A 25,438-nucleotide genomic window follows, 5' to 3' on the forward strand; every position below is an offset into this window, starting at 1 on the left:
CCTCATTCACATCTCTTTATCAAGCGAAAACAAACACTCAAATAAAAAGAGTAGACATCATCCATGCATTTCGATTTGCCTTGTAATTATCTGCAATAAAAGAAATCACATTTACAATACGACTGTAGCAAAACATTACAGCTGAAGCCATACTGTACTGAATTAATGTATTAATTAAGGGAAGGTAAAATAAAATGTATGTACCCTCCTACCTGGTAAGCTTCTTACATTTTTGAAGCACTGTGGGTTTGCTGATCCTCCGATCACCAGTGGCGTCAATTTTTGTGTCCCTGGCGCCTTGCTGCAGAGAAGAACAGTTAGGCATTCTTTAGGCTGCTTCCATCCTTTAGACTTTTCTCTCCTAAAGACCATCATCTTCTCTGGCATCAGTTGATAAAACAATCTCGTCTCATCTGCATTGTACAAGTTTTCAGGACCGCATTTTTCTAACAGTTTACATGTGGCATTTTTCCTCGAAAATTCTGCATCACCTAAACATGCTGATTTTTCTTCTCCCAAAATCACTTTAAAAAAAATCTCATGCCTGTTCTTAAATCTTTGCAACCGTCCGTTACTTGCCGTCAAATTAGAATCGCCAAGCAACTTAGCAAAATCTAAGGCTTTTTGCCATATCAACGGACCATTAATTGGTACATACTGCGCAGGCAATCTGATTCAACCACTGCAGTGTAGCACTGTCCACATCGTCAGCAGCAGCCGTCTTCAATCTTTTTCTTGAAGGGTTAAATTGGCCACCTACAAAAGTGTTTTCAATTTATTTTCATTTTTTAAGGAATGTAGCTAACGGTGATTGTGCGAGTCCATACTTCCTCGCCACATCTACTTGTTGCATTCCATTATCCATGTCTTGAAAACCTCTATTTTTATCTCCAGTCTTATTTGTTTCTGAGTTCCAGCCAATCTTGGAGAAGTCCAAAGTGAACATGCACAGATTTCAAAAATCACGGAGATAAGCTGCGTATGAGCCCAACAAAACACTTCTGTCTGCTACTGAAGCTCATCAATGGACAAACTAAACACTCGTTCAAACAAAGGAGCTCGTTGACGTATGCTGCTCAGTACAGCTCGCCTGTGGCTGTATGCTATTCTCTTTACCACTAGAATAAATGGAGTACTGTAGTACTAGCTTCTGGAAATAAAGCACCGAAAGTCTAGTATCCAAATAAACAATATCTACCTCTATAGTGAGCTTCCTAGAAGTAGGGAATAGTCAGTTCCTTAAAATTTTGTCTTCATTATAACAGGGAGTCGCAAAATTTACTTCATCGTTGTAAGGAGGGGTAATGAACAAAGTGCATATAGGAAATCAGCAGGGGCTATATAAAATTAGTGCTGTACCTGGGTTTATCATTGTATCGGTAATCGTTATATGGAGGTTTGACTGTAGTAATTTTCAGTTCAAGTTAATTTTGTGCGAGACGTAGGAAACACAAAATAAAGGGCTACTATAAATGATTCATTCATTTTTAGAGCTTTATATTTTCAAAGCATTATAATATGATTGATGTAATAACAGAGGAGTAAACTCACCAGATTTGCATTTTGCACTCTACAAGCGTTTTATTTGTGCCTGTAGCAAGCTTTTACTGACTCTCAGGGAAGTGACTCTCAGATCCCAGCACATTGGTACTGGTTTGCTGATGCAGATGTTTCCCGTAAATGGTAGCGGTGCCCTGGCTACTACAGCATGCTGGCAGATGGCGGCTAATAGCTGTGGGGTGGTGATGCGGCAGCGATGTGGTGTGCCTGTGCCGAGATGGACAGTCAGGTAGCCGTCATTGATCACAGCCCAGTGGAGGCAGAGTCATAGATGCGACAATGACTGACACAGGCTCTGCATCATCAGATGGCCCTTCTGTGACTAGTTGCTGATGGGCTGGTCCTGCTGGTTGAAATCCTGTTTCCACGTGCTGACAATCACGGAAGGCCCCCCGTATCAAGACTGTGTCGAAACATATAGATAGGTTGAGGTTGGTCACTTATGCGACAGGACCTGCATGACAGCCCTCATGCAGGAGCACCAGTTGTGGAATCTTTGTCTCCTGATGTTGCTGAGATGGCAGGACATCGACTGGCAACTGTGGTCTGGTTTCAGTTGCTGGGCTGTGGTCCCAGCTGTCTGTGTTTGAGCCACATGTCCAAGTGGCAGTCAAGTTTATTCCATACCTTATGCATCAGCATCCTATCAGTGGTCATCACAGCAACATTGACACATTCCCTGAGCTCTTCATGACAGTGTGGGTAAGTAAACTCAGTCCTCAGTGTACCCCCCAATGAAAAACTCACAAGACATTAGTTCAGGTGACCTTGGGGACCGAGGGAACAGATCCGCATTATCTTCTGCTCCACACCCAATCCAGTAATGTGGAAGTTCATAATTTAGATAGCAATAAACATCGACGCCCCAATGAGGATATTCTTTTCTTGTTGGAAGATGAAATTCTCAGTTGTGGAAACAACCACAACTGCAAACAAGTAAGGTAAGAGGTACACATCACTGTCCTTCTCTGAGAAGAAAATTGGCCCAGAAAGCTTTGTCTGTGACACTGCGTGGAAAACTTTATCCATGAGTAAATCTTGTTCATGCGTCACAATTTCATCAGAATTTTTGTTGCCCCAATCTCACACATTGTGCCAATTAACCTTTACCGATAAATGGAAGGTTACTTTGTCACTGAACTTGGAGGTGAAATGTTCGTTCTCAAGTGCTTTCTGCATTGTGATGCAAAATCAAAAGCCCTGGCCATAATCTTCTGGTTTTAATTGGTATGTGAGCTGCAGACAGTATGGTTTGAAAAGTAACTGCCATCACAAAATTTTCCACAGACTTTGCTGCAGTTTTCCAAATTTTGAGGTTTCTTTCTCTCACCCTCTCCATTGTTGCTTATGGCACACTTGGTCATCCGGTACTTTTTTATTTACAGGGGCAACCAGTGGATGTAAATTGTGGATCCATTGCACAAAGCTCTGTTTACATAATGGTTCTTTTCCAAATTCCTTCTGAACGCACACTGCATTTGTGTAACAGAGAAACATCTCTCATATTCCAATACGCAAAAAGTCTTTTCTTGCTTTGCCGCCATTTTGTCAAGGCACCACAGTCGTAATGCCAACTAGTGTGCACAGTGCAAACTTTGTGAGTTTACATTTCTGTTCATGCATTGGTCATATTTGTACATGTAATATTTTGTAAAATATAGAACTCCAAAAATGAGTAAATAATTTATAGAAGTATATGAAGTCTTCACGGGTTATCAGCCAAGTAGTATCATCGTCTCGTAGCAACGTTTCGATGGAATGCGTCTCCATCATCTTCAGGCGATGGGGATATCGTCGGTCGCGGGCTTATATCTCTGCTGGACCACTCTCCGCTTCCCGTGGCCGGCCAATCACGCGCCCGCCCGCAGCCCTTGGTGTAACGGAATGTTCTTCTCTGATTTTCCTGATTGCAGGCTCCCAAGCTGTGCTGAGATGGTAGCCACTGTCGTGGTTGATTAGGTTGTCGTGTAATCGTATTTCTATGGACTCTTTGATTACTGAGTCGCAAAATCCGTTTGTACTGCATATTTTCTTTGTGTCCTCGAAATCGAAGGTATGCTTCTCGTCAATACTATGTTCCGCCACAGCAGATTTGTTGGTGTGGCCCAAGCGTACATGCCTAATGTGTTCACTGTGGCGCTATGAGATGCAACGCTGCGTCTATCCTATATATTGGTTCCCACATTCGCATCCAATCTTGTACACACCTGGTGCCGTCAGACCTAGTGGATTCTTGGTTGAACCGAGAAGGTCTTTGATTTTTCCTGCTGCGCAGAAAACGGTCTTCACTTTGTTTTTTGAGAATTCTCGCAATGTTGGACGTCGGAGGACCCGCATATGGCAAGAACGCACAGCCCATTGCTTCATCTTCATCCGGTCTCTTTTCTCTCTTCTTGTGGTCGGTCTTCATAGCTCTCCTTATTTGTGTCTCACTGTATCCATTTTTCTTGAAGGTGTCCTTTAGGTGTTGCAATTTTCGTGGCAGATGGACCTGGCCCTGTGCACTAAGGTGTTGAGTACAGCATTGCGTTGCGCAGGGTGGTGGCAGCTATTGGTATTAAGATAGAGGTCCGTGTGTTTTTTCTTTCTATACACTATGTGTCCCAGCGTGCTGTCCATGTTGTGATCAGGATATCCAGAAAGGGTAAGCTTCTGTTCTCTTCTATCTCCATGGTAAATTTGATATTTCCATATATGCTGTTGAGGTGTTGATGGAACTCTAGCAGTTTGTCCCTGCTATGTGGCCAAACTACAAAGGTATCGTCAACGTACCTGTAGAAGGCTTTTGGCTTGTGTTGAGCAGTGTCCAGTGCTAGCTTTTCGAAGTGCTCCATGTATAGATCGGCTATGCCTGCTGCTTGGGGGAGAGCGCATAGCTACACCATCTATCTGTTCGTAGAACTTCCCACCACACTTGAAATAGGTGGTGGTTAGAACATGGCGAAAGAGCTTGATGATATCCTTTTCAAAGTGTTCTTCGAGTAAAGCCAGGGAGTCATCTATTGGTACTTGGGTGAATAAGGATGTTACATCGAAGCTGACTAGTAGGCCTTCATTTTTCACCTGCATTCCCTGTAGTACTTTCACAAACTCAGCCGAGTTTTTCACATGGTGTGGACTGTAACCCACCAAGGGTTTTAGCATCTGTGATAAATGCTTAGCAATACCATATGTTGGCGAGTTAATAGTGTTTAAAATAGGTCGTAATGGGACACCTTCTTTGTGGACCTTTGGGAGGCCATAGAAACATGGTGGTGCCGGTGCCCTCGCGTACAGCTTCCTGATGATATCCTTCTCTAGTCCCGAGTTGTTGAGCATCTCAACTGTCTTGCGTGTCACTGTTGTAGTGGGGTCCTTCCTTAGTCTTTTATAGGCAGGATTTTGCAGGAGGGCGTCGATTTTCTGCCAATAGTCTTCTGATTTAAGCAGCACCGTGGCGTTGCCTTTGTCCGCTGCCAAGACCGCTATGTCCTGGTCTTCCCTGAGTGCCTGTAGTGCCTTTCGTTCTGCCGCCGATCCAGGCGCATCGGGCGATTCCGCGGGCGCGTAATTGGCCGTCCGCGGGAAGCAGAGAGCGGTCCAGCAGAGATATAAGCCCACGACCGACAATATCCCGACACTTCGCCTGAAGATGATGGAGACGCATTCCATCGAAACGTTGCTACAAGACGACGATGCTACTCGTCTGACAACCTGTGAAGTCTTCATATATGAAATTCACCGAGAAAGCTTGCAGTCGTGTATAATTTATGGAAGACTTGTATTTTGTAATTACTGGAATGAGTCTGTAAAGTAGTGGCTAACTCGAGTGTAGTTGTGAAAGCATATGAACGCTAATGCATAGTGAAGTACTTAAGACATAGTAGGGACATTTTCTGTAAACTTAATACGAACTGTTCGTGATTTCAAGAGACTTTTTATAAATTCAGTGTTTAATACAAACCGTTTCTGATTTCAAGAGATCTTTATCCTCTCTCTCTCTCTCTCTCTCTCTCTCTCTCTCTCTCTCTTACTTAGTTATTTAGTTATGTGGTGTAATGAGAGAAGGAGCTTGATGGGGCACTTGTCAACTAGGCACATTGTTAAGTACTTTGTTACAGTGTGTTAAAGTGAAACATGTACATTGGGAGCAAAGATATTTAGCAGTGCTGTTAAAATCAAGTCTGATGCCGAAAAAAATACAGTAGTCTAAAGAATTCACTATTCGAGAACTAATATTAATGTAAAATATAGGGGATCTTAACGTCTACATCTACATACATACTGCGTAAACTATCATACAACGATGCATGGTGAAGGGTACCCCATACCATCGTTAGTCATTCCCTTTCCTGATCCACTTGCAAATGCTTCCGTATGAGCCGTTATTTCTTTCATCTTGTCTTTGTGGTCCTTATGCACGATGTATTCTGGTGGAAATAGGAAAGTTCTGCAGCCTGTTGCAAATGCTGCTTCTCCAAACTTTCTCTAGTTTAACTCCACTCTGTGTTCGTGTTCCCTAGTTTGGACTTGGATGCATATGACCCCAGCTGTTTATTACACCCTAAAGCAAAACCAAACAGACAAAACAAAACCCAGTGATTTGCCCCTGTGAATTGCTTCAATGTCTTCCTTAATTCTGACGGCGTAGGATTCACAGAACACTCGAGCAGAATTGATCATACAAGTTTTCTGTATACAATCTCCTTCATAGATAAACCACATTTCCCTAGATTTCTCCCAGTATACTGAAGCTGACCATTCACGTTCCCTTCAACTGACATTACATGCTTTTTGTGCCTAGGTATATAGTAGACATAACTGTGTTGAGCAGCACACCACTAATATTGTATTCAAACACTACAGGATTGTTTCTCCTAGTCATCTCCATTAACTTACATTTTCCCACATTTAGAACAAAGTGCCATTTATCACAACAAATAGAAATTTCGTCCAATTCATCTTGTATACTCTTTAAGTCACTGAAACACGACACTTTCCTGTACACTACAGCATCATCAACAGACAGTGTAGATTGCTGCTAATCCTGTCCATCAGATCGTTTATGCATGTGGAGAATAAGAGTGGTCCTGCTACACTCATGACAATAGCTTTACCTGTGATGAACACTCACCATCCAGGTCAACATACTGGTTTCTGTTGCTTATAAAGTCTTCAAACCACTCATATCTGAGAATGTATTCTGTATCCTTAAACATTCGTTAACAGGCTGTAGTGTGGCATCATGTCAGAAACTTTTTGGAAATGTAGGAATATGAAATCTGCTTGTTGCTTTTCATCCATGATTTGCAGGGTATTATGTGAGGAAAGGGCAAGCTGAATTTTACATTAGCGGTGCTTTCTAAATCTGTGTTGATTTAGCCTTTGCTTCCTTAAGGAAATTTATGATATTTGAACTTATAATATGTTCAAGAATTCTGCAGCAAACCAGTGTTAAGGATATTGGTGCATAATTTTGCAGGTACATTCTTTTATTTTTTGTACACGCAGGCGTCGCCTGTGCACTTTCTGTTCACTTGGGACTTTCCACTGCAAGAGATTTTCAATAAATGCAAGCTAAGTATGAGTTCAGTGTCAAGGAGTACCCTCTGTAAAACCAAATTGAGATTTCATCTGAACATGGTGACTTTTTTGTTTTCAACTTTCAACTGCTTTTCAACACCAGTAATGCCTATTTCTATGTTCTACATATGGGAGTTTGTACTGCGGTCAAACAGTGGTGTGTCTTTATGACTCTCCTGTGTGGATGATTCTTAAACCATGGTATTTAAAAGTTCAGCTCTCCTTGTAGTGGGTTGTATTGCCACACCAGACTGGTATTGATTCATGTAGGGCCAGAATTTTCTAGAATTATCAGCAAAGTCTTATGCTAACATATGGCAGTGGGTGCTTCATGCACTGATGTTTTTATAGGTGCATGAATTTCTATTAACTTTTCCCTGTTGATATTTTGGTATTCTTTTTTGAACTGAGAGTGCAATAATCCCCGTTTTCTCAGCATTTTCCAATTTTTTTATTAAACCATGATGGGCCTTGTCTATTCTTAATCCACTTACTAGGCACATACTGCTCCAGAGCATGATTTACAAACTTCTCCATAATTTCTCTATGACTAAATGATATTAATATTGATTTCCTGCAGAATCCGTGAACATACTCTGAGTACAAATATAATAAATTTCCTTGAGAGGGAAAAGCGACTGTCCACAAATCAGCACTGTTGTAGAGAGAATCACACTTGTGAAAATCAGCTTGCCCTTTTTTCACAAGAGAGCCTGCATACCATGAATACTGGCCAACAGGCAGATTCCATATTCGTAGATTTCCGTAAAGCATTTGACACAATGTCACACTGCCAACTATTAACAAAGGTACAAGCATGCACTATAGGTTCCCAGGTATGTGAGTTGCTCAAGTACTTCTTAAGTAAAAGAACCCAGTATTTTGACCTCGACACTGAGTGTTTATCAGGGACAGGGATGTCCACAGGAGTGCCCCAGGGAAGTGTGATAGGGGTGCTGTTATTTTCTGTATATATAAATGGTCTGATGGACAGGGTAAGCAGCAGTCTGGTTGTTTGCTGATGATGCTGTGGTGTTTGGGAAGGTGTTGTCGTTAAGTGACTGTAGGTGGATACAAGATGACTTAAACAAAATTTCTAGTTGGTGTGATGAATGGCAGCTAGCTCTAAATGTAGAAAATTGTGAGTTAATGCAGATTAGGAAAAACAATCCCATAATATTCAAGTACAGCAGGTTAGTAGTGTGCTGCTGGAACTCTTGGTTCTGAGTATGATCTGAATGCCGCTGCTTTCCAAGAGGGCTGCAAATTCAGCTATTTTGTTATGCAAGCTTTGGAAATTTACTTTTAAAATCTTGACATTGAAAGTGCGTCTACCTTGTATATTATTAGATTTTGCTCTCATCATACTGACTGATGAGCTTTCATCAAAGAACTTCAGACTTTTGCCTGACCTTAAAAAAAATCTATGTACTTACATTCCACAAGTATTCCATTACAGAAGTTACTGATTTCTCTGTGCAATCTACCCATGACCTGTGTAGAATGCTGCAAATCTCCACCCCACTACAAAGGTCCAGAAATCTGCTGCTAAATTGACGGAGTTTCTGGTTGAGTCTGTTGTGTTTGTCGAAGACTCTTCCAATACTTGAGATTGTATTGCCAAAGTATGTCATGAAATGACTGATAGTGGTTGTCCCTTTTTCTTCATTTTGTTCCCTTGGCTGGAGTCGTTTTAACTGGAATGTGTGATGAATGTTTTCTCCCACAATAGCCATTCTCTTGGAAAGCTGCTCTAAGGGGGTGTCCCTTACATGGCAGGCTGTCAGAATTGGACATAACGTCTGCTCTGTGAATCAGAGTACTTAACACACCATCACATTGTGCATGGTAGTGATAATTTGTAGCCTACAAATAAAAGTCATTTTGAGTAGATTATAAGCCAGTGTGAGTAGATGTAAAGTACATGCTATGCCCCAACATTCCCTCAACTTTCCTTCATATTAAAATGTCCAGGAAGGGCAATGTACTGTCTTTCTCTACCTGCATCATAAACTGAGTATTCAAATGGTGCAATTTTAGATTCCTGTGGGACCAAACTAGTCCCTAGGCTTACACACTACTTAATCTAAGGACAACACACACACCCATGCCAGAGGGAGGACTTGAACTTCCGACAGGGGGAGCTGCATAAAATGTGACAAGGCGCCTCAGACTGCGTGGCTACCCTGTGCGGTGCAACTTGAGATGTCAAAGAATTGGAGATATGGGTAATGTCTGGTTCCATGATGCCATCCCCATAAGTGTATCATCCATGTACTGCCAGGATTTTAAAGCAGCTGACTGTAGTGCTTCTTCCATAAAATAATTGGCTACCACAGAGAGACTTCCACCTAGTTGTTCAAAGTACAGTAGAAACCCACTAATCTGGTACCTCATGGGTTCTAATGGTGCTGGACTACCGAAAATGCCAGATTAACCAACTGTCGTCTAAAACTAGCAGTGTACAGAGTGTGAGAGACAGGGCAAACAATGTGTGATTGGTGTTCGATTGTTTATCATATTTTCTCTGCTTAATTCCCTTGAAATAAGATGTAACTTTTTTTTTAGTGCAGGTTTTTCTTCCAGAAGTCATTATATATAGCACACAAATTGAAAAGTTGTGCAGTGTTGGAAGACTTGCTACATTCAGTAAATCTTATAAATGTACCAATAGCAGCAGCTGCTTCATTACAGGTAGGTAGAGGTGATGAGTTTTTTCTGCATCAGTGTGTATCCCATCCAAAACTTCATTTTGAAACAAATTTCTCATTTCATTTTGAGCAACATCTAACAGTTTAACAACAGCATCATTTACGGTTGGAATAGTGGAGTATGTTTCATCTTTTTAGGCTTTTGGCCTGAATTTTTGTCATGATTTCCAAAGAGTAGTAGTCTTATCTTTATTCTATGCCAAATTGGCTCCTAAAATAGCATCTTTAATGTTAATTTTTTCTGAAAATCCATTGCTGAACAGTCTGAATTGCTGAGCTCTTGGAAAGAAAAGGAGCTCTATAAAAACATCTGAAATTTTGAATTACTCCCTGATCCATTGGTTGGATCGGAAAAGTAATATTTGCTGGAAGATAAGTGGTGAATGTATTCCATGAGATCAGTTCAGATGCCGGAAGGTGAGTTGTACAATTACATAAGAACAGTACAACTCAGCTTCGTTCAGGCAAATCCAGTTTTTCTTGAAACTGACTCTTATATGAAATTATGGAAAAAAAACAATTCTTAAACAATTCTGAAGCCATAGATGCATTGGAATGAGTTCCACAAATTACAGTAATATTTAAAATGCCTTTTAAAGCTCTTGGCTTTTTGTACTTGCTAATAACATAAGGTGTCAACATGTGGTCACCTGAAGCATTTGAACACAATAAAACTGTCAGTTTATCCTTGGGTGGTGGTTTTATTGATTTTTGAATCTTTGGCACACTTTTCGTCTCTATACCTGCCAAAAGTTGAAATGGCAAACAGCGCCAAAGTAGGCCTGTTTCATTGGCATTGTAGATTTGACTAGTAGCTAAGTTATGATGTTAAACCAAATTGCAAGAAGTTTCTTTATAGTCTTCAGCTGCATTTTTATCTGCCAATTACAACTGTCCACTTACATCAAGTTTCAAATTCTGTGACTAGTTTTGTAACCAACCGTTAGAAAATACACATTTAGTTTTTGATAACCCCAAATCATTATGGAACTGTTTACCTTTTTCCATATTCATATATCCAGTTACATGTTTTTCTATGGACCTTTTGGTACAGAGACACTTTTACAAAATTTCATCCAGCTGATCTAGTGTGCGCTTTTTCAATGTTTTCATGAGTTATTGCAACTGTTTGTGAGGCAATCTTTCTTTCTTTCTTTCTTTTATATATATATATATATATATATATATATATATATATATATATATATATATATATATATATATATATATATATATATATATATATATATAATAGAGGGAAACATTCCACGTGGGAAAAATATATCTAAAAAGAAAGATGATGAAACTTACCAAACAAAAGCGCTGGCAGGTCGATAGACACACAAACAAACACAAACATACACACAAAATTCTAGCTTTCGCAACCAATGGTTGCCTCGTCAGGAAAGAGGGAAGGAGAAGGAAAGACAAAAGGATATGGGTTTTAAGGGAGAGGGTAAGGAGTCATTCCAATCCCGGGAGCGGAAAGACTTACCTTAGGGGGAAAAAAGGACAGGTATACACTCGCACACACACACATATCCATCCACACATACACAGACATAAGCAGACATTTGTAAAGGCAAAGAGTTTTTATATATATATATATATATATATATATATATATATATATATATATATATTGTTGAAGAACCAACATTATATTCTTCCATAATCTAACTTTTATTCTCACCATTCTCCATCCGCTTAATGATGTCAAGCTTTCGTTGTATTGTAAGTGTAACATATTTATGTTTCAGTTCCATTTTGTATCAAGACTTGCTTGGTTGAGAAAACATGCCCACAGCAACACACAGCACTACTCTAATTGTGATATAGAACAGCACTAATTGTGATTACACTTTAAAGAACCACTTTTTAATCTCTGTAGATAATTGGTTCATAACGAAGCTGTCGGATCAGCGACTGGAACAGTTGTTGCCACTTCACAACTTGTAATTGTTGGCCACTGCCGAGCCCGACCGAAATTTGTTGTACACATCTGAAATATTCAATATGTTAGAAGTGATGTTGGATTATTGAGCATGCTGGACCATTGGATGCCAGATTAACATACCTTTACAGTCTTCATTATTGAATAAAAAGCTTGTGGAAGTTGGTACATGTCTAAAGAGCATCACAATATCCTCCTGATACTTGCTGCTTATTAGTTTCAAGGAATCCTGTGAAGGACTTTTTGTAAATACACATTGTCAAAACAAACTAAGAGATCCATTGGTTGTAGGCTAAGCGTTTTCGGGTGCCTTATGAAGTCCTTTGAGTTCCAGATGGTGGTCGCATTTGCCTATGAGCTGTCCCAGAAGTAATGAAAGATGTTTAGCTTCAAAATAAGTGGATGCTCCAATGTAACTTAACAGCAGGTCAAAGGGAGACCCAATCCTTGTAGGTTTTTGTTAGCCATAGAGTCTTGGAGGAAGAGCAGTCTGTTAGTGGCACCCTGAATTACTTTGGCTGCAATTGAACTCCTTTTGGCTTCTCAAAAAGAGTTCTGTGTTTCCCTTTGAATCTTTCTAGTCAGAATATTATTTAATCAGCAGTGTGCAGGATCACTGAGCAATTTCAATGACTTGTCATTATGTACGATTTGTGAGAAAGCTACATCCTGATCAACAGGTGAGAAAAGACAATATCCTTGTTATCTCTCAAGTCTCGGGACACTGTCCTTTGTTGAGGTGGTGTTGATCTTCGTGGATGGAGACTGTCTGAATGCAACTCGTGGTCCACCTAACTTTCTTGGCAAAATCGCCGTGGAGCTTTGATATTGCCTTTCTATTCAAGAACTTTGTGAATGGAGACTTTCGAAATACAACTGGTGTTGCCTCTAATTTGGTTTGCAAAATCACTGTGGAGTGGGTGATATTGCCTTTCCTATTCCAATGGTAACATTTTGGATGATGACATGGTGTAGGTTCAAATTTTACCCCTTTCTCTAACTCCAAAATCCATTGTTTCACCCATTTGGCCAGTGCCCAAGTAGCACTACCTACCCAGTTCCAGGATAATGCTGAAAGATTCATCAGTATCGTCAGATATAATTATGGTACTCTCCTTAACACCAAGTCCAGTTCCTGTCAAGTAGAGTGTATCCTCTCACTCCCAAGGGCTGCACTTGCCTGACACTTAATTCTAGTGGCTGCTGGAGAAACTGTGTGATAGTTAGATATTCAAAAGATGTGATCATGGCAGATTTGAGGAATCATTACCTAAAATACTGACAGTCTGTGAAATGAGACAGCCTTCAGAATTTAGAAGTGGGCAATGAAAAATAATTGTTTCTGTTTTGGTCATGAGTAAAGTCATTGTTGAGGGACATTATTTCACTTGGAAATATAGGCAGTACTTATATGTAAGATTAAACAAATTATAATGATGGATATTGCATTTTATACATTTAAATTATTTTCTAACATTTTTTTCGATGGAGTCAAATGTATGCTTTTTAGTGGATGATGTGTAGATTGTTAGGACACACAGTGCAAAGTCATTAATATGTAATGTAAGGTCAGTTGCATGTGCAATCGAAACTGTGATTGAATTGTGTGATTTTATTGCTGTACTTGATATAAGAATAAGATAATATTGCTATCTACATGTCCCTTTCAATTAATTTTGTAGTAAACCTACATCAAAATGTTTACCTGTTTTATCATAACCTAAGTAAAAATATTAAAATGAAGAAAACTAATTTTTTGATCCTTAACAAAAATATGTTTTACTTTCACAGAGGTACCATAAATGAAAGGAATTGCATTGATAAAAATATGGAAGGCGAAGTTTCTGTCGACCATGTTCCTTCAGAAAAGGACAAACTTTCTCCAGTAAGGTAAGGAATACGTGCAAATTAGAGAAGAAAAATTGTTTAGAGGTGTAAAATTGAAGTTTATTGTTTAATGAAGTGGGTTAAGAATGAATACTTTATGTTTGTACCACATTAAGTCCAGCAGAACCTTATTAAAGGTTGAATTGTGTTATGGGGGTATAAAAGGGTGGCAAGGTGGGGTTGGAGGTTAGAAACATGAGGGAAGGTTGGTTGCTGGATTGTTGTCATGCACTTCTGTCCTTCATAGGTCTGCAAAATGAAGAGGCAATTCCTCATTCTCTCTACCACCTATTTGCAAAAAGCAGCTACAGGGTATTTCACAAAGTTATACCGACCCTTCTCAGCTTGCCTTGTGAATCACTGGTGACACAATGTGCAGATATGCCAGGAAGTGTTTGTTTTCCATAAAGTATGTTAACAGTACAAGGAACACAGGTATTAATTACTGATACTATCCCTAGAAATGCATGTGGATGCAATGTGTGTAATTCTCTACACACTAATCTACAAAGCTACAGGGAAATTGATTTTTAGTCATCCTCTATGACAGCTGTAGTGTTCCTCCAGGAAAAGCAACTTTCCCCATCAAGATTGCTACTCATGTTTCAGTGTACAGATATACTACCTCCTTAGTGTTTCCTAACCAGTTCTCTCGTGAGTAGACAAATAATGTTTTTGTGCTCGTTTTTATACAGTGGAGTTATCTTCAGTTTATTAACTGAGCACTTATTTGTAGTTCTTAAATAAGCCATTCTGTCAAAGGGTTCTACAGCTGGAGCTCTCAACTGTGTACCACACAATGTATTGAGTGAGTTCTTGTTTGCAGTTGTTTAATGAGCTACTCTGTGAAAAAGCTCAACAGCTGGAGCTGTGAACTGTGTACCACACTTAAGACCCTGCCCCAAGTGTAACATGCTGTCAATATGTATTCAACAATGTCAATTTAATTGTCTCCACTATCAGTGGGTGGAGTACTTTTCACAGTTTGAGGGTGTCAAGTGCATCACCTCAGACCTCCCAGCATCTGAAGAGGCTGAGAGGCTTCAGTTGGCCCCCTCTGTAACAGAAGTAGGTCACTTAGGTGTTATGAAACTTCTGATATTTCAGCACGTCAGGCAATGTGTTCACTATTCTGGGTTTAAACACGATCAGTCCTATTCCATCAGATACATTGACACCCTCCTTGCAAGCTGCTGGTGTGTGGTAAGTGATTCCACTCAGTGCAGCCCACTCAACAAGTCCCAGCAAATCCTGGTTGGAAGAGATTTGTACAGTTTACTAGTAACACAATTAATGGTGAGAAAAGGGCAGTATCTTTCTGATCATTCATTTATTCATCACTGAGTGACTATACAACATGGTTGCAGGGCTTTACAATTTATTGTCAATGACAGACAGCAGCAAGATTCCACATTTACCGATCCAATCCTTTTCCCACCAACACTATGTAGGCCTATGACAGCATCTCACTACAAATTAAGCACTTCTCACCCATTGCTTATAGGAACGTATTTTACATAAAAGCTCACTTAACAGCTGTAGATCAGCAGCTTTCGTGGTAGAGGAAGTAGCGCTTCCTGGGAGTGTCTGCGCACAGCGTCACCAGTGATTCATAAGATGAGCCGCAATGTAACTTTGTGAAATGCCCTGTGGTTGCATTTTGTGATGTAATATGGCAGAGAACTATCTGGCGCTCTTCTTTTTGCAGACTTGTGTGGTAGAGAAGTGCATGCTCACAATCCATCAACCTACCTTCCTTCTCATGCTATTTATGTCCACCTTGCCGTTCTACTCTCTTACATCCTCGGAGCACAGTTTATCCTTTAACAAGGATCTACTGCACTTAGATTTTGAACAAACATTAAATAATTGTTCCTAACCCACTTCATTTAACTATAAACATTACTTTTATACTATTAAACCACCATTTTTAGTAATGACATTTTTCCATTCCCTGCAGTGCGAAAACTATTAGTCTTATATGGAGAGGTCCTCAGCGGTGGGATTGACTTTTTGCTACCAGCTATTTAGTGGTGTAGGTGAGGATCCCAGGTATCACTTGTTTGTGGGTAAATGCCCGGGGGGGGGGGGGGGGGGATATTAGTTGCTCTAGAGCATTATAATTAACACTATTTGTCAAATTGCCATTGTAGTGTAATGAATAGCATGTTAGACTGGTAAACTGAAGGTGGTGGGTTCAAATCCTGCCACATTCCTTTAATGTGTGGTGTTTTTAATTTTTATCGAAATTACGTCCATGATTATTTTTCTTATCCTTTCCCGTGTTGTTTTAAGCATCGTATTAACTTTTTTATTTGTTCTTATATTGCTTTCCTGTCACTCTTTTTCCATTTAGAATCTTTGCCCATCTGGTTTTAATTATTTTTATTAGTATATTTGCAATATTTAATCATTTAAAAATATCAAGCAACTTTAAAAAATTGTTATCAGAATTCCTATTGTTTGTGCAGTGGTCACAAAAATTTATTTTTCGTTGTGATATGTACAATTTCTGGACAGTAATTGCCATATAAACATTTAAAACAAAACTTGTTCTCACACAGTGGACAAAATGTTAAAGCTACCTTTCTACATTCACATTGCTTCTTCATCAGATTCAACGGGAAGCACACTTTATTGGCGTTACAAAATACTGTCTTTTCATTACTTAAGTTTGATCTATACCAGGCAAATCATGTTTCGAAAAGCTGGTGCTCATAGAATCCAGTGAACAATTGCATGTAGTTTGATTACGTCTTCACATTTAGCAATTTCACATTTATCTTGAAGTAATTCAGGTGCACCCTGAAGTTTTTTTTATAGTATGTTTCATCATATGATAAAAAAGTATGTCACATAGCTGACACAGGGGAGTACATTGTGGAGGAATAATTTTCACAGTGCATATAGTTTTTCCAGCACTGTTCAGAAATATTTCATTGTATAATGTGCTGTTCATCCAAGCACTCCACAACTCAACAAGTAACAAAAAATCATTTTCTTTGACATATAGTTTCATTACAGATTACAAATATTGTCTGTACAGTTCTTTTGATTTTCCTGATTGTGAGCAGGTGACAATCACAGTTTCATGTTCTAGCTCAAAACGTTCAATTTCTTTAGCACCCCTAGGTTTAATTTATTTCCAATTTCGTGCATATATATAGGGACACGTATGGTAGCAGTTCACTGATGAATGTCCAAGCACATTGCGTTGTATACAAATGTGCAGCTTTTGTTAAATTTCTCTTTCCCACCAAAATTGTTTTTGATCCCTGAAGCACCAATGATTGATGATATGTTGATTCATAATTGCAACCCATTTGATCAGTATTGTTTTGTAGAATTGGATTGTAATCACCCATTATCAGCACTACTATTTTTCTAAATTGTTCTGATGCTTCTACAGCTTCTTCAAGTGTTGCAACATCATTTGCACTAACAAATTTAGTCACTTTTCTATTATATATTCTGTGTTTTATTTTGAAATTCTTTGGCCACTTCCCATTTGCAAATAATGAAAAGTGTTCTGACAAATATGGAACGGCAATATCCATTACCCATTGTTGCAGTTGTTCGTGCTACATCCAAGCATCCTTAAATTTTTCAAATGTTTCATTATAATTAGACACAGCACATCTTATCGAATTCACTTTCTCCTTGTTTGACGCCTTGTCTCCATTTCCTCAAGTATTTTCTTCTGCGTAAATGAGAAAACCCACTTTGCTGGATACGTTTCATTGAGTAATTGAGATGGGCTTCAGCAAATGCAACTGTTTTTACTTTCTATTTTAATTGAATATATGTGTGCTTGTAGATTGGATAGGTTAAAACATTCATCTATGTCTTCATCGTTGAGGGTACACTGCAAAGAACAAATTTTTCATGTTAATAGTGGACAAGAAAATCCGAAAATTAAAGATAGTAATATGGAAGGCTTACTTCATCATATAAATCCTCATCATCAGTCTCACTGTTTAAAATGAGATCCTCATCCTGAACAATAACACTCTCCATCATGAGACAAATCGTTTCCTCTGCAATTTGTTTGCCTATCATTATTGTGTTTGCATTTATAAAATCAGCAGACTTTTCAGAAAGGAGAGATCTCTCCTCATAAGTAGACAGTATGTTGCTTAAGATATTTGTTAAAGTTCTCCTCTCTTCTTCATCAAATTTCTCCATTCTTTCGTTGTGACATTTGTTGGTTGATGAATTTGCATTGTTGTACATTTCAAATGCCGCACACACATAGAACATAAGCAAGAGGAAACCAGTAAACAATAAAGAACTGATTTGTGATGGGTAACAGCAAATGCACCAATGATTTTGAGCCCAGTGGAGAAATGAGAACAAATAAGAAAGTGATGTGTCAAAGGATTAGAAATTTTAAAAACGTAACATTTGAACCAAATAATTGAAGAAAACTAATGGTGGAAACGATTGTGACAGGGATTTGAACCCTCCACCTTTGCCCTTCCAGTCTAGTATGCTATCCACTACGCTTTGACAGCAGTTAGAGGAATGGTGTTATTTATAGTGTCTTAGAGTAGCAGGCTAATTTTTCTTAGCTTAATTTCATACTGGGGGACATTTTCGGTTGATGCTGCGGTTTGCGAGATATTCAAGAAAAACCTAAAAAAGTGACCTTAACAGTCCCCCGCGCCCCCTCCACTCCCACACTCACACCCCACTAGTAAATACATTTTCCCCCCAGTTGAAATTTTCTGGTCTCTATCGACAGCTGTGGGATAAGGCACTTCATACTAATGTGAATGTCTATATATAATCTCTACAGGTTCAATCCCACGTCCGGCCATCCTGATTTAGGTTTTCCATGATTTCCCTAAATCGCTCCAGGCAAATGCTGGGATGGTTCCTTTCAAAGGGCACGGACGACTTCCTTCCCCATCCTTCCCTAATCCGATGAGACTGATGACCTCGCTGTTTGGTCTCTTCCCCCAAAACAACCCAACCCAAATCCCTACAGGTACTATTTTTCTTGTTCTTGATTTTATTTGTACAGAAGATAGACTCTGCTAATGAACATGATGATGCGGGTTGTTGTATTGTATGGAGTGGGTATTGGCGATTGTTTACATGATGATTTCTGCTATTTATCTTTAGAAAGCTAACATCTTGATGAAAAAGAAAAATGTCTCGCACATTGAAGTTGATCGTTATTTGAACAGAAGTGTCTTTGAGGCAGTGCGCCAAAAGTAAAGAAAGTGCTTATTCAGCAAAAACAGGTAGTAAGAGCATCATCTGAAGTAGATAACTGCAAGTCATAGAGAGATTTCTTGAAAATGTACAGAATTATTACATTAATTTCTTAGTAGTTTTACTCCCTAATTGTTTTTGTCACTAATTAAAAAAATGAGTTCCAGGTGATTTAAAGGACCACAATGTCTGTTTGTAAAACAATTCCTATGCAGACTACGTCTTCTTTTCTACAGCATAGAATAGAATTCTGTATTGTGATGAAAAAGTCTTAATGAGCTCTCTTCAGACACAAAGAAAGGTAATAGGAGTCTGAAAAACTAAACAAAAATTGAAAATCTACTTTATTATCCATTCCTGAAATGTATCTGGTAATACAAATTTGGCAAAAAAATGATTTGTATTAGCTGAAGAACAAACAGCAATGTCCATTTAGGACTTTATGATTATATCATGTAGATAGCTGTTATTGTTCGATAAATATCAGTGTGGTTATTATAATAATGAGCTATTAGTCATTCACAGTATTATTACACCTGGGAGCAATGGCACTTCAGTCAGGTTATCGTAAGTTTTTATCATGGTATTTTATGAGAACATGCTGAAGCACTTGATGGTGTATGCACAGCTGTCTGGAAATCATTCACAGTGCCATGCATTCATCACTGTACTTGTTTACTGTAAAGTCATCACTTGTTTCAGAAACAGCTGCAGGATTGAAAGTACTGAAGATAGGGAAAACAACAGATCTTTTTAAATAGCAGTTTTCCCACTGAAATCGATTCATAAGTAGGAAAATCGTAATCGTACCCTCTGCCCAAGCAGTCGTGTGTAGGAAGGACATACTGATGACTGATGACCCCATGTTCGTTGTCAGTTATAATCTTCTACAGTTATCTATTAATTTGGTGAATATGAATAATGCCATGCCCTGTTGCTCATGTGGTTCTTGGGACAAGTAAATGTGGTGAAAGTCATGCATGTGATTTTTGTGCTATAATTTTATGTGCCATGTTCTATTTTTCATTTTTGTACAGGAATTACAGTGATGAAACATTCTGTTCAGAATCTAGTGATGGCAATCAGTCAAATAGAAGTAAAAATAATGTCTTGCTGGAGAAGAGAAGGAAAACTTGCGCAGGTATGCTACAGGGATAGAGAAAGGAGTTAATTTTGTGTATCCTTTGAGTGTGTAACTATAATTGGTATATATTTTATTGTTAATGATCACCTGAGTATAAACTTTATTTGTAATAATAAACTTTCTGACACTCAGAGATACATAATTCTTATGTTCAGCAGCACCAGGAAATCCATATCGTGCATCAGCTTCTAACTTGGGTGCACGATATGTTTTGCTCAATGCTAATTCCAAAGGCAACATGAATAGCATTGCTCAGAAGGTCCTTTCTGCAAGAATGTTACGTTTAAAACAGCTTCAAAATGAACTGAATGATGCACATTTCCAAATTAATGTAAGTATTTCCCACACACTGTTTTTTTTGCTTTCTCCCTTTTTGGATGACTTGAAGCTTCATGATACAATCAATAAATGCAGAATGCTTACAACCATAGATTCAGAGCAGCAGTAAGTCAATATGTACAAAAACCAGATTTATTGCCATTTACAACCTAAGGTTTCTTAATTTGTTACCCTACTTTTGAACCATGTCTCTCATGAGTATGGATGCTGCTGTAACTACCAAATTTGTGTGTGCGCCACTTCATAGTTTGCATGTGAATTTTGTGCTTGATTAAGCCACTTGAGTCCACCCAGTGTGCCAGTACGACAGTAGTTGGATGTGCAGCCTGCTAGCTGCATTCTCTGTCAGAATTAATGACTACATAGACTGGAGTGCAAGGCTCCGTCGGCTACTTTTGTGTCGTCTGTTGCATGTACTTTGTCTCGCATGTGTTTATGCTGTTTCATGTAATAAAGTTACAGTGTTCGGGGGTTCTCCCACTGCAGCTCCACTATCATGGAGGCTGGTGAGTTATAACGAACAACAGATTCCCATTCTTGAACAATTTTCTGCACCTGTAACTTAAAACACTGTGGTTCATTCATTAATATTCCTAGTTGTGGAAAAGGCTTACAATGAAAATCTGTTTGATGCAGGTTCTTTTAAACCTTTTCGATTATTCATCGATGAGAAAGTGCATTTGGTTTCTGACCAAGTTCAATATTGACAGTTACATGCTGTCTGTGCTGAATTTTTCTCTTTATTTTCTCCAGAATTGGGTTAAGCAACAGAATTTTAGGCTCATTTAAAGATGAAGCAGTCTGCCTGTCCTCGTCTTTTCTGGGCTTGCCCAGTACTGATAACTTTATGGGATCAAGTAAAAGTAGAATTAGATCATCTTCAATCCCTTGACATTATTCGACCTATTTCTTCCAGTGAAGGATCAACACCAGTGGTGACAGGAAAAAAAAAGACCTACAGGTAAATTACACCTCTATGGTGATTTTATAAAAAATCAATTAATGCACAGCCAATCATTGATACCTATTGTTTACCACCCCCTGCCGAGCTGTTGACAGAATTACTGGGTGTGTGTGTGTGTGGGGGGGGGGGGGGGGTGTACAGCTGCCACTAGACGAGGAATCTTAATGCGTTCTAGTTATCAATGCACCTTTTGGGCTTTATCAACAACAGTGTTTGCCTTTGGGTATTGCAAGCACACCAGCTTTTTTCAACACTTTTTAAAGTAAACTTATTTCGTCAGTTCCAGGATGCATCCATCATCTATTTAGATGACATAATAGTGTCTGGTGCCTCTGCGGCAAACATTTACCGAACGTTCATGCTGCATGAGGAGGTAGAATGACTAGTACGAACATTTAAGAAGCAGATGAAAAAATACATTCTGGATATGTCACTGGAAGTGGCTCTTTACCAGTTCCTCAGTTCTTAATGGTTTACTCCTGCTGGAGATAAAGAGTCTGGCAGAGTTACTGCACAGCCATCAGCCCCAGACTCTGCTATATCTGCAGCAGCTGATACCAGGTCATGTGCTAACACTGGTGCCACAATGCTTCCAGCTATATGGGCTTGTGGTTTTGGTCACCAACCAAAATGTGTGCCGACAGTCATAGAGAGTCGCTGTGGTGAAGCCTCTGCGTCATATACACCGTTGAGGGGAGGGAGTTGTGGCACTTCGAGTAACTGTGACCTCACATGGGTGGCTGTGCACTGGGAGCAGCCCCGCCAATCTTGCATCCTCTCTCTGCCTGACCAACTCCTACACAGTGGCCAGTGCCCTTGCCATCCCTGTCATGGCTGCAGACACCTTCACAGCTGTCTCCTGTGCTGTGGGTGCCTCCTTTAGCTGTTGGGGGCCAAGAATGGACATTTGCTCCCATGCTGACACATCTGCCATGGCTGCCTCCATCTCAGCCAGTGCCACCTGTTCTGCTGCCTTTTCCACAGCCTCCTTCACTGGACATCGAAATGGAAGCTGTGCCAGCATCACCTGTCCTACCATATGATCTTCATAGAGGGGCAGGTGCTGCACTTGTCTGTGCTCGTGCCACTTCAGACCCTATGCACTGGTGGCAGCATGTCGCATGACTCATAAACAAGCATTGAAGAAGAATGGACATGAGCACAGTACTCGCTTCTTTGCAAAGGAAGAAAATGCTGTAACTACCAGAATTGTGAGCGAGCCACTTCATAGTTCGAATATGAAGTTTGTGTTTGATTTGGCCACTAGAGGCCACTTGGCCTGCTACTACGACAGCTGTTGTGTGTGCAGCCTGCCGGTTGCACCCTGTGTCAAACTAATTACTATAGGTTGGAGCTCAAGGCTCCACTGGCCTCTTGTGTATTGTGCATTGTATGTGCTTTGTGTCTCGTGTGTTCATGCGTTTTCATGCAATAAAGTTACAGTGTTCTTGGTTCAGAACAAGTCCCTTACGTATTCTCTGAAAGAATCCCAGATTTCAAGAAGTACTAAGCTTTATAGCCTCTCTATGGCCCTGTGAATCTGCTGCTAGTTGAGAAGTTGATAGATTTTTTCCTGTTGTTTTGTTATTATTTCTTTAGTTTTCCTATCGTATCTATCTTTAATGAGCAGGGTTTGTGTTGAAATAAATTTACTTGTTTTTTGTGTTTATTCAATAAGTTTTACTGCCCCGGGCCAAATTATTAGACACACTGCACATTTTTAATGTTATTTGTAATAATTACATCTTGAGTACTATATTTTATGTGATTAATTGGAAAATTTATGACAGTTGTTGAATTTTGTATCTGTGGTTGCTACCTGACATTGGATTGTTGACTTATTGTATGTATCAGTGTGCAGAGTACAGTGTACAGGAAAGGACCTATTCAGTAACATTCTCGCATGTAACTGTTGTAATACTTTATTCGCTTTGATTATCGATTTTGTAATATCGACATTACAATTGATTGTTTAACAGCTATATATTACTAATTGTGACCTTTCAAATGGTTTTGTTAATACAAAAATGTATTCCAATTGGGAAATTTCACGGAGGTTGGAAATATCAGAAGCTAGCGTGAGGCGGATAAAGAACAAAATTGATTCAGGTGAATAATTGAGCCCCAGAAGGAAGAATAAATGTGGAAGAAAACCAATTTTCACCCCAAGATCAGAAAGATTTCTCACCTAGAAAGCAGATTTGCAACAACGAAACAGATAAAATCTCAACTGGAAGAGGCTAATGTGAATGCATCTGAACACACTGTTTGCAGAAAGTTGAAGGATATTGATTTCAAGGCCTGTCGACCCACTAGAAAACCAAAGTTAACAGCCACAATGAAAGCAAAGCGTCTGAAGTGGGCTAAACAGTGGTGGGATAAGGATGTGGACATCTGGAGATCGGTAATTTAACTTTAAAATTATTATTTACGATATGATATAACCTATGTACATTTATTCATAGCATATTAATTGTGTTTCATAATTTTTACAGGTATGCTTCAGCGATGATAGGACGTTTGAAATTTTAACTAACAAATCTAAGTATGTGCACCATCGAACAGGAGAAAACTTCCATCCCGACTGCATTATTCAGACTGTAAAACATGCGTCAAAGGTGATGATTTGGTCTGTCATCTGTGGTAAGGGTACAAGACGTCTTTACATAGTTAAAGGCATAATGAGGCAAGACCAGTACAAGGAAGTCCTGCAAAAATGGTTAATACCACAGCTCAGAGAATGGTTCCCAAATGGGGAACTATTTATTTTTATGCAGGATGGAGCTCCCTGTCACACAGCCAGGTCAGTTAAATCCTTTCTGAAGGAACGAAATATCCCTCTGTTAGACTGGCCAGGTAATAGTCCCAACATGAACCCCATAGAAAATGTATGGAAACTAGTGAAGAGGGAGGTGGCAAAAGATGTCATCACAACAAAATCACAGCTCTTAGAGAAGATCATCCACGTGTGGATCATCATCCACAAATGCAGGAAACAATATAGTCCTGCGTCGACAGTGTACCACGCTGTATTAAGGCTCTCATAGCTGAAAAAGGTGGCTCAACAAGATATTTAAACTAGTGTTTTCACTTTCACAATATTTTAATTTTTGTTGTAATTATTGAAATAAAATATTTTCAACAAATACTATGTTTTATTTATTTGCTATATAACACCTTAGTTGTGAAGTAGACTATGCATAATTATTTTATCACAATTTATGTATTAAAAAAACAAATTTTGTTAGACATAAATCAGATTTACTTAAAAACTGTAGGGCTGGGGACTGTAAATCAGTAGCAACAACTTGCAAGCATAGGAACAATCTTTGTGGTGTGCAAGACAAGCAGCTTAATTTTAAAGTGCCCGTACAAATAATACTGGGGTTGCATTCACACCTGTGCCGTACCAAATGCATTCCTTCTGTTGTCGGAACAGTGAAGGAAGTGGTATGTTCACACCCACTTAGTTTAGCCATAGCTACATTGCATTGTTTAGAGCTAGGGATCCGAGGAGCTTTGCCTTCCACCACTAGAAATCTCACTGAAATTTAAAAGAATAGTTGACCATGCACTGGAAAGATATGTACCCTGTAGAACAGTTCGTAAGAATATTGTCAAGTGATTTCACAGAACTGAAAGAAATTCTGGTCGTATGTAAAGGCTGTTAGTGGTACCAAAGTTAAAGTCCAGTCCCTAGCGAATGAGACAGGAACTTAAATTGAGGGTACCAAAGCGAAAGCTGAAATGCTCAACTCCATTTTCGAATCAGTTGAGAAATAGCTCCAATTGTTACAATTGAGCAAAGCACCAGAGCTCGATGGAATCCCTGTCAGATTCTAAATTGAATTTCCGTCTGAGTTAGCCTCATTCTAGCTATAATTTATCATAGATCCTCCAAAAAAAACAAACCAAGTGCAGTTCTTGGAGAAAGGCACAGGTCACACCTGTCTACAAGAATGGTAGTAGAAGTAATGCGCAAAACTACTGTCCAATATCCTTGACATCGATTTGTTGTAGGATTGTGGAACATATTCTGAGCTCAAACATAATGAGGCATCTTGAACAGAGTGACCTCGTCAGTGCCAACTAGTATG

General features: G+C 39.2%; 1 protein-coding gene across 4 annotated transcripts in view; it reads left to right on the forward strand.

The window, feature by feature from the left end:
• LOC126418735 (lebercilin) overlaps positions 1-25,438 on the forward strand; it is a 185,752-nt gene that overhangs the window by 29,556 nt on the left and 130,758 nt on the right. For 2 of the 4 annotated variants that reach the window (XM_050085649.1, XM_050085651.1), the window contains exons 2-4: positions 13,579-13,677; positions 19,932-20,035; positions 20,194-20,369. In XM_050085649.1, coding sequence (XP_049941606.1) covers positions 13,616-13,677; positions 19,932-20,035; positions 20,194-20,369 — 342 coding nt within the window. In that variant the 5' untranslated portion in view covers positions 13,579-13,615. Of the gene's footprint in view, positions 1-9,678; positions 9,817-13,578; positions 13,678-19,931; positions 20,036-20,193; positions 20,370-25,438 lie in introns of those variants that run through there. The other 2 variants (XM_050085650.1, XM_050085652.1) reach the window with 2 other exon arrangements.

Source organism: Schistocerca serialis, chromosome 9 (genome assembly GCF_023864345.2).
Source record: "Schistocerca serialis cubense isolate TAMUIC-IGC-003099 chromosome 9, iqSchSeri2.2, whole genome shotgun sequence".
NCBI lineage: Eukaryota > Metazoa > Arthropoda > Insecta > Orthoptera > Acrididae > Schistocerca > Schistocerca serialis.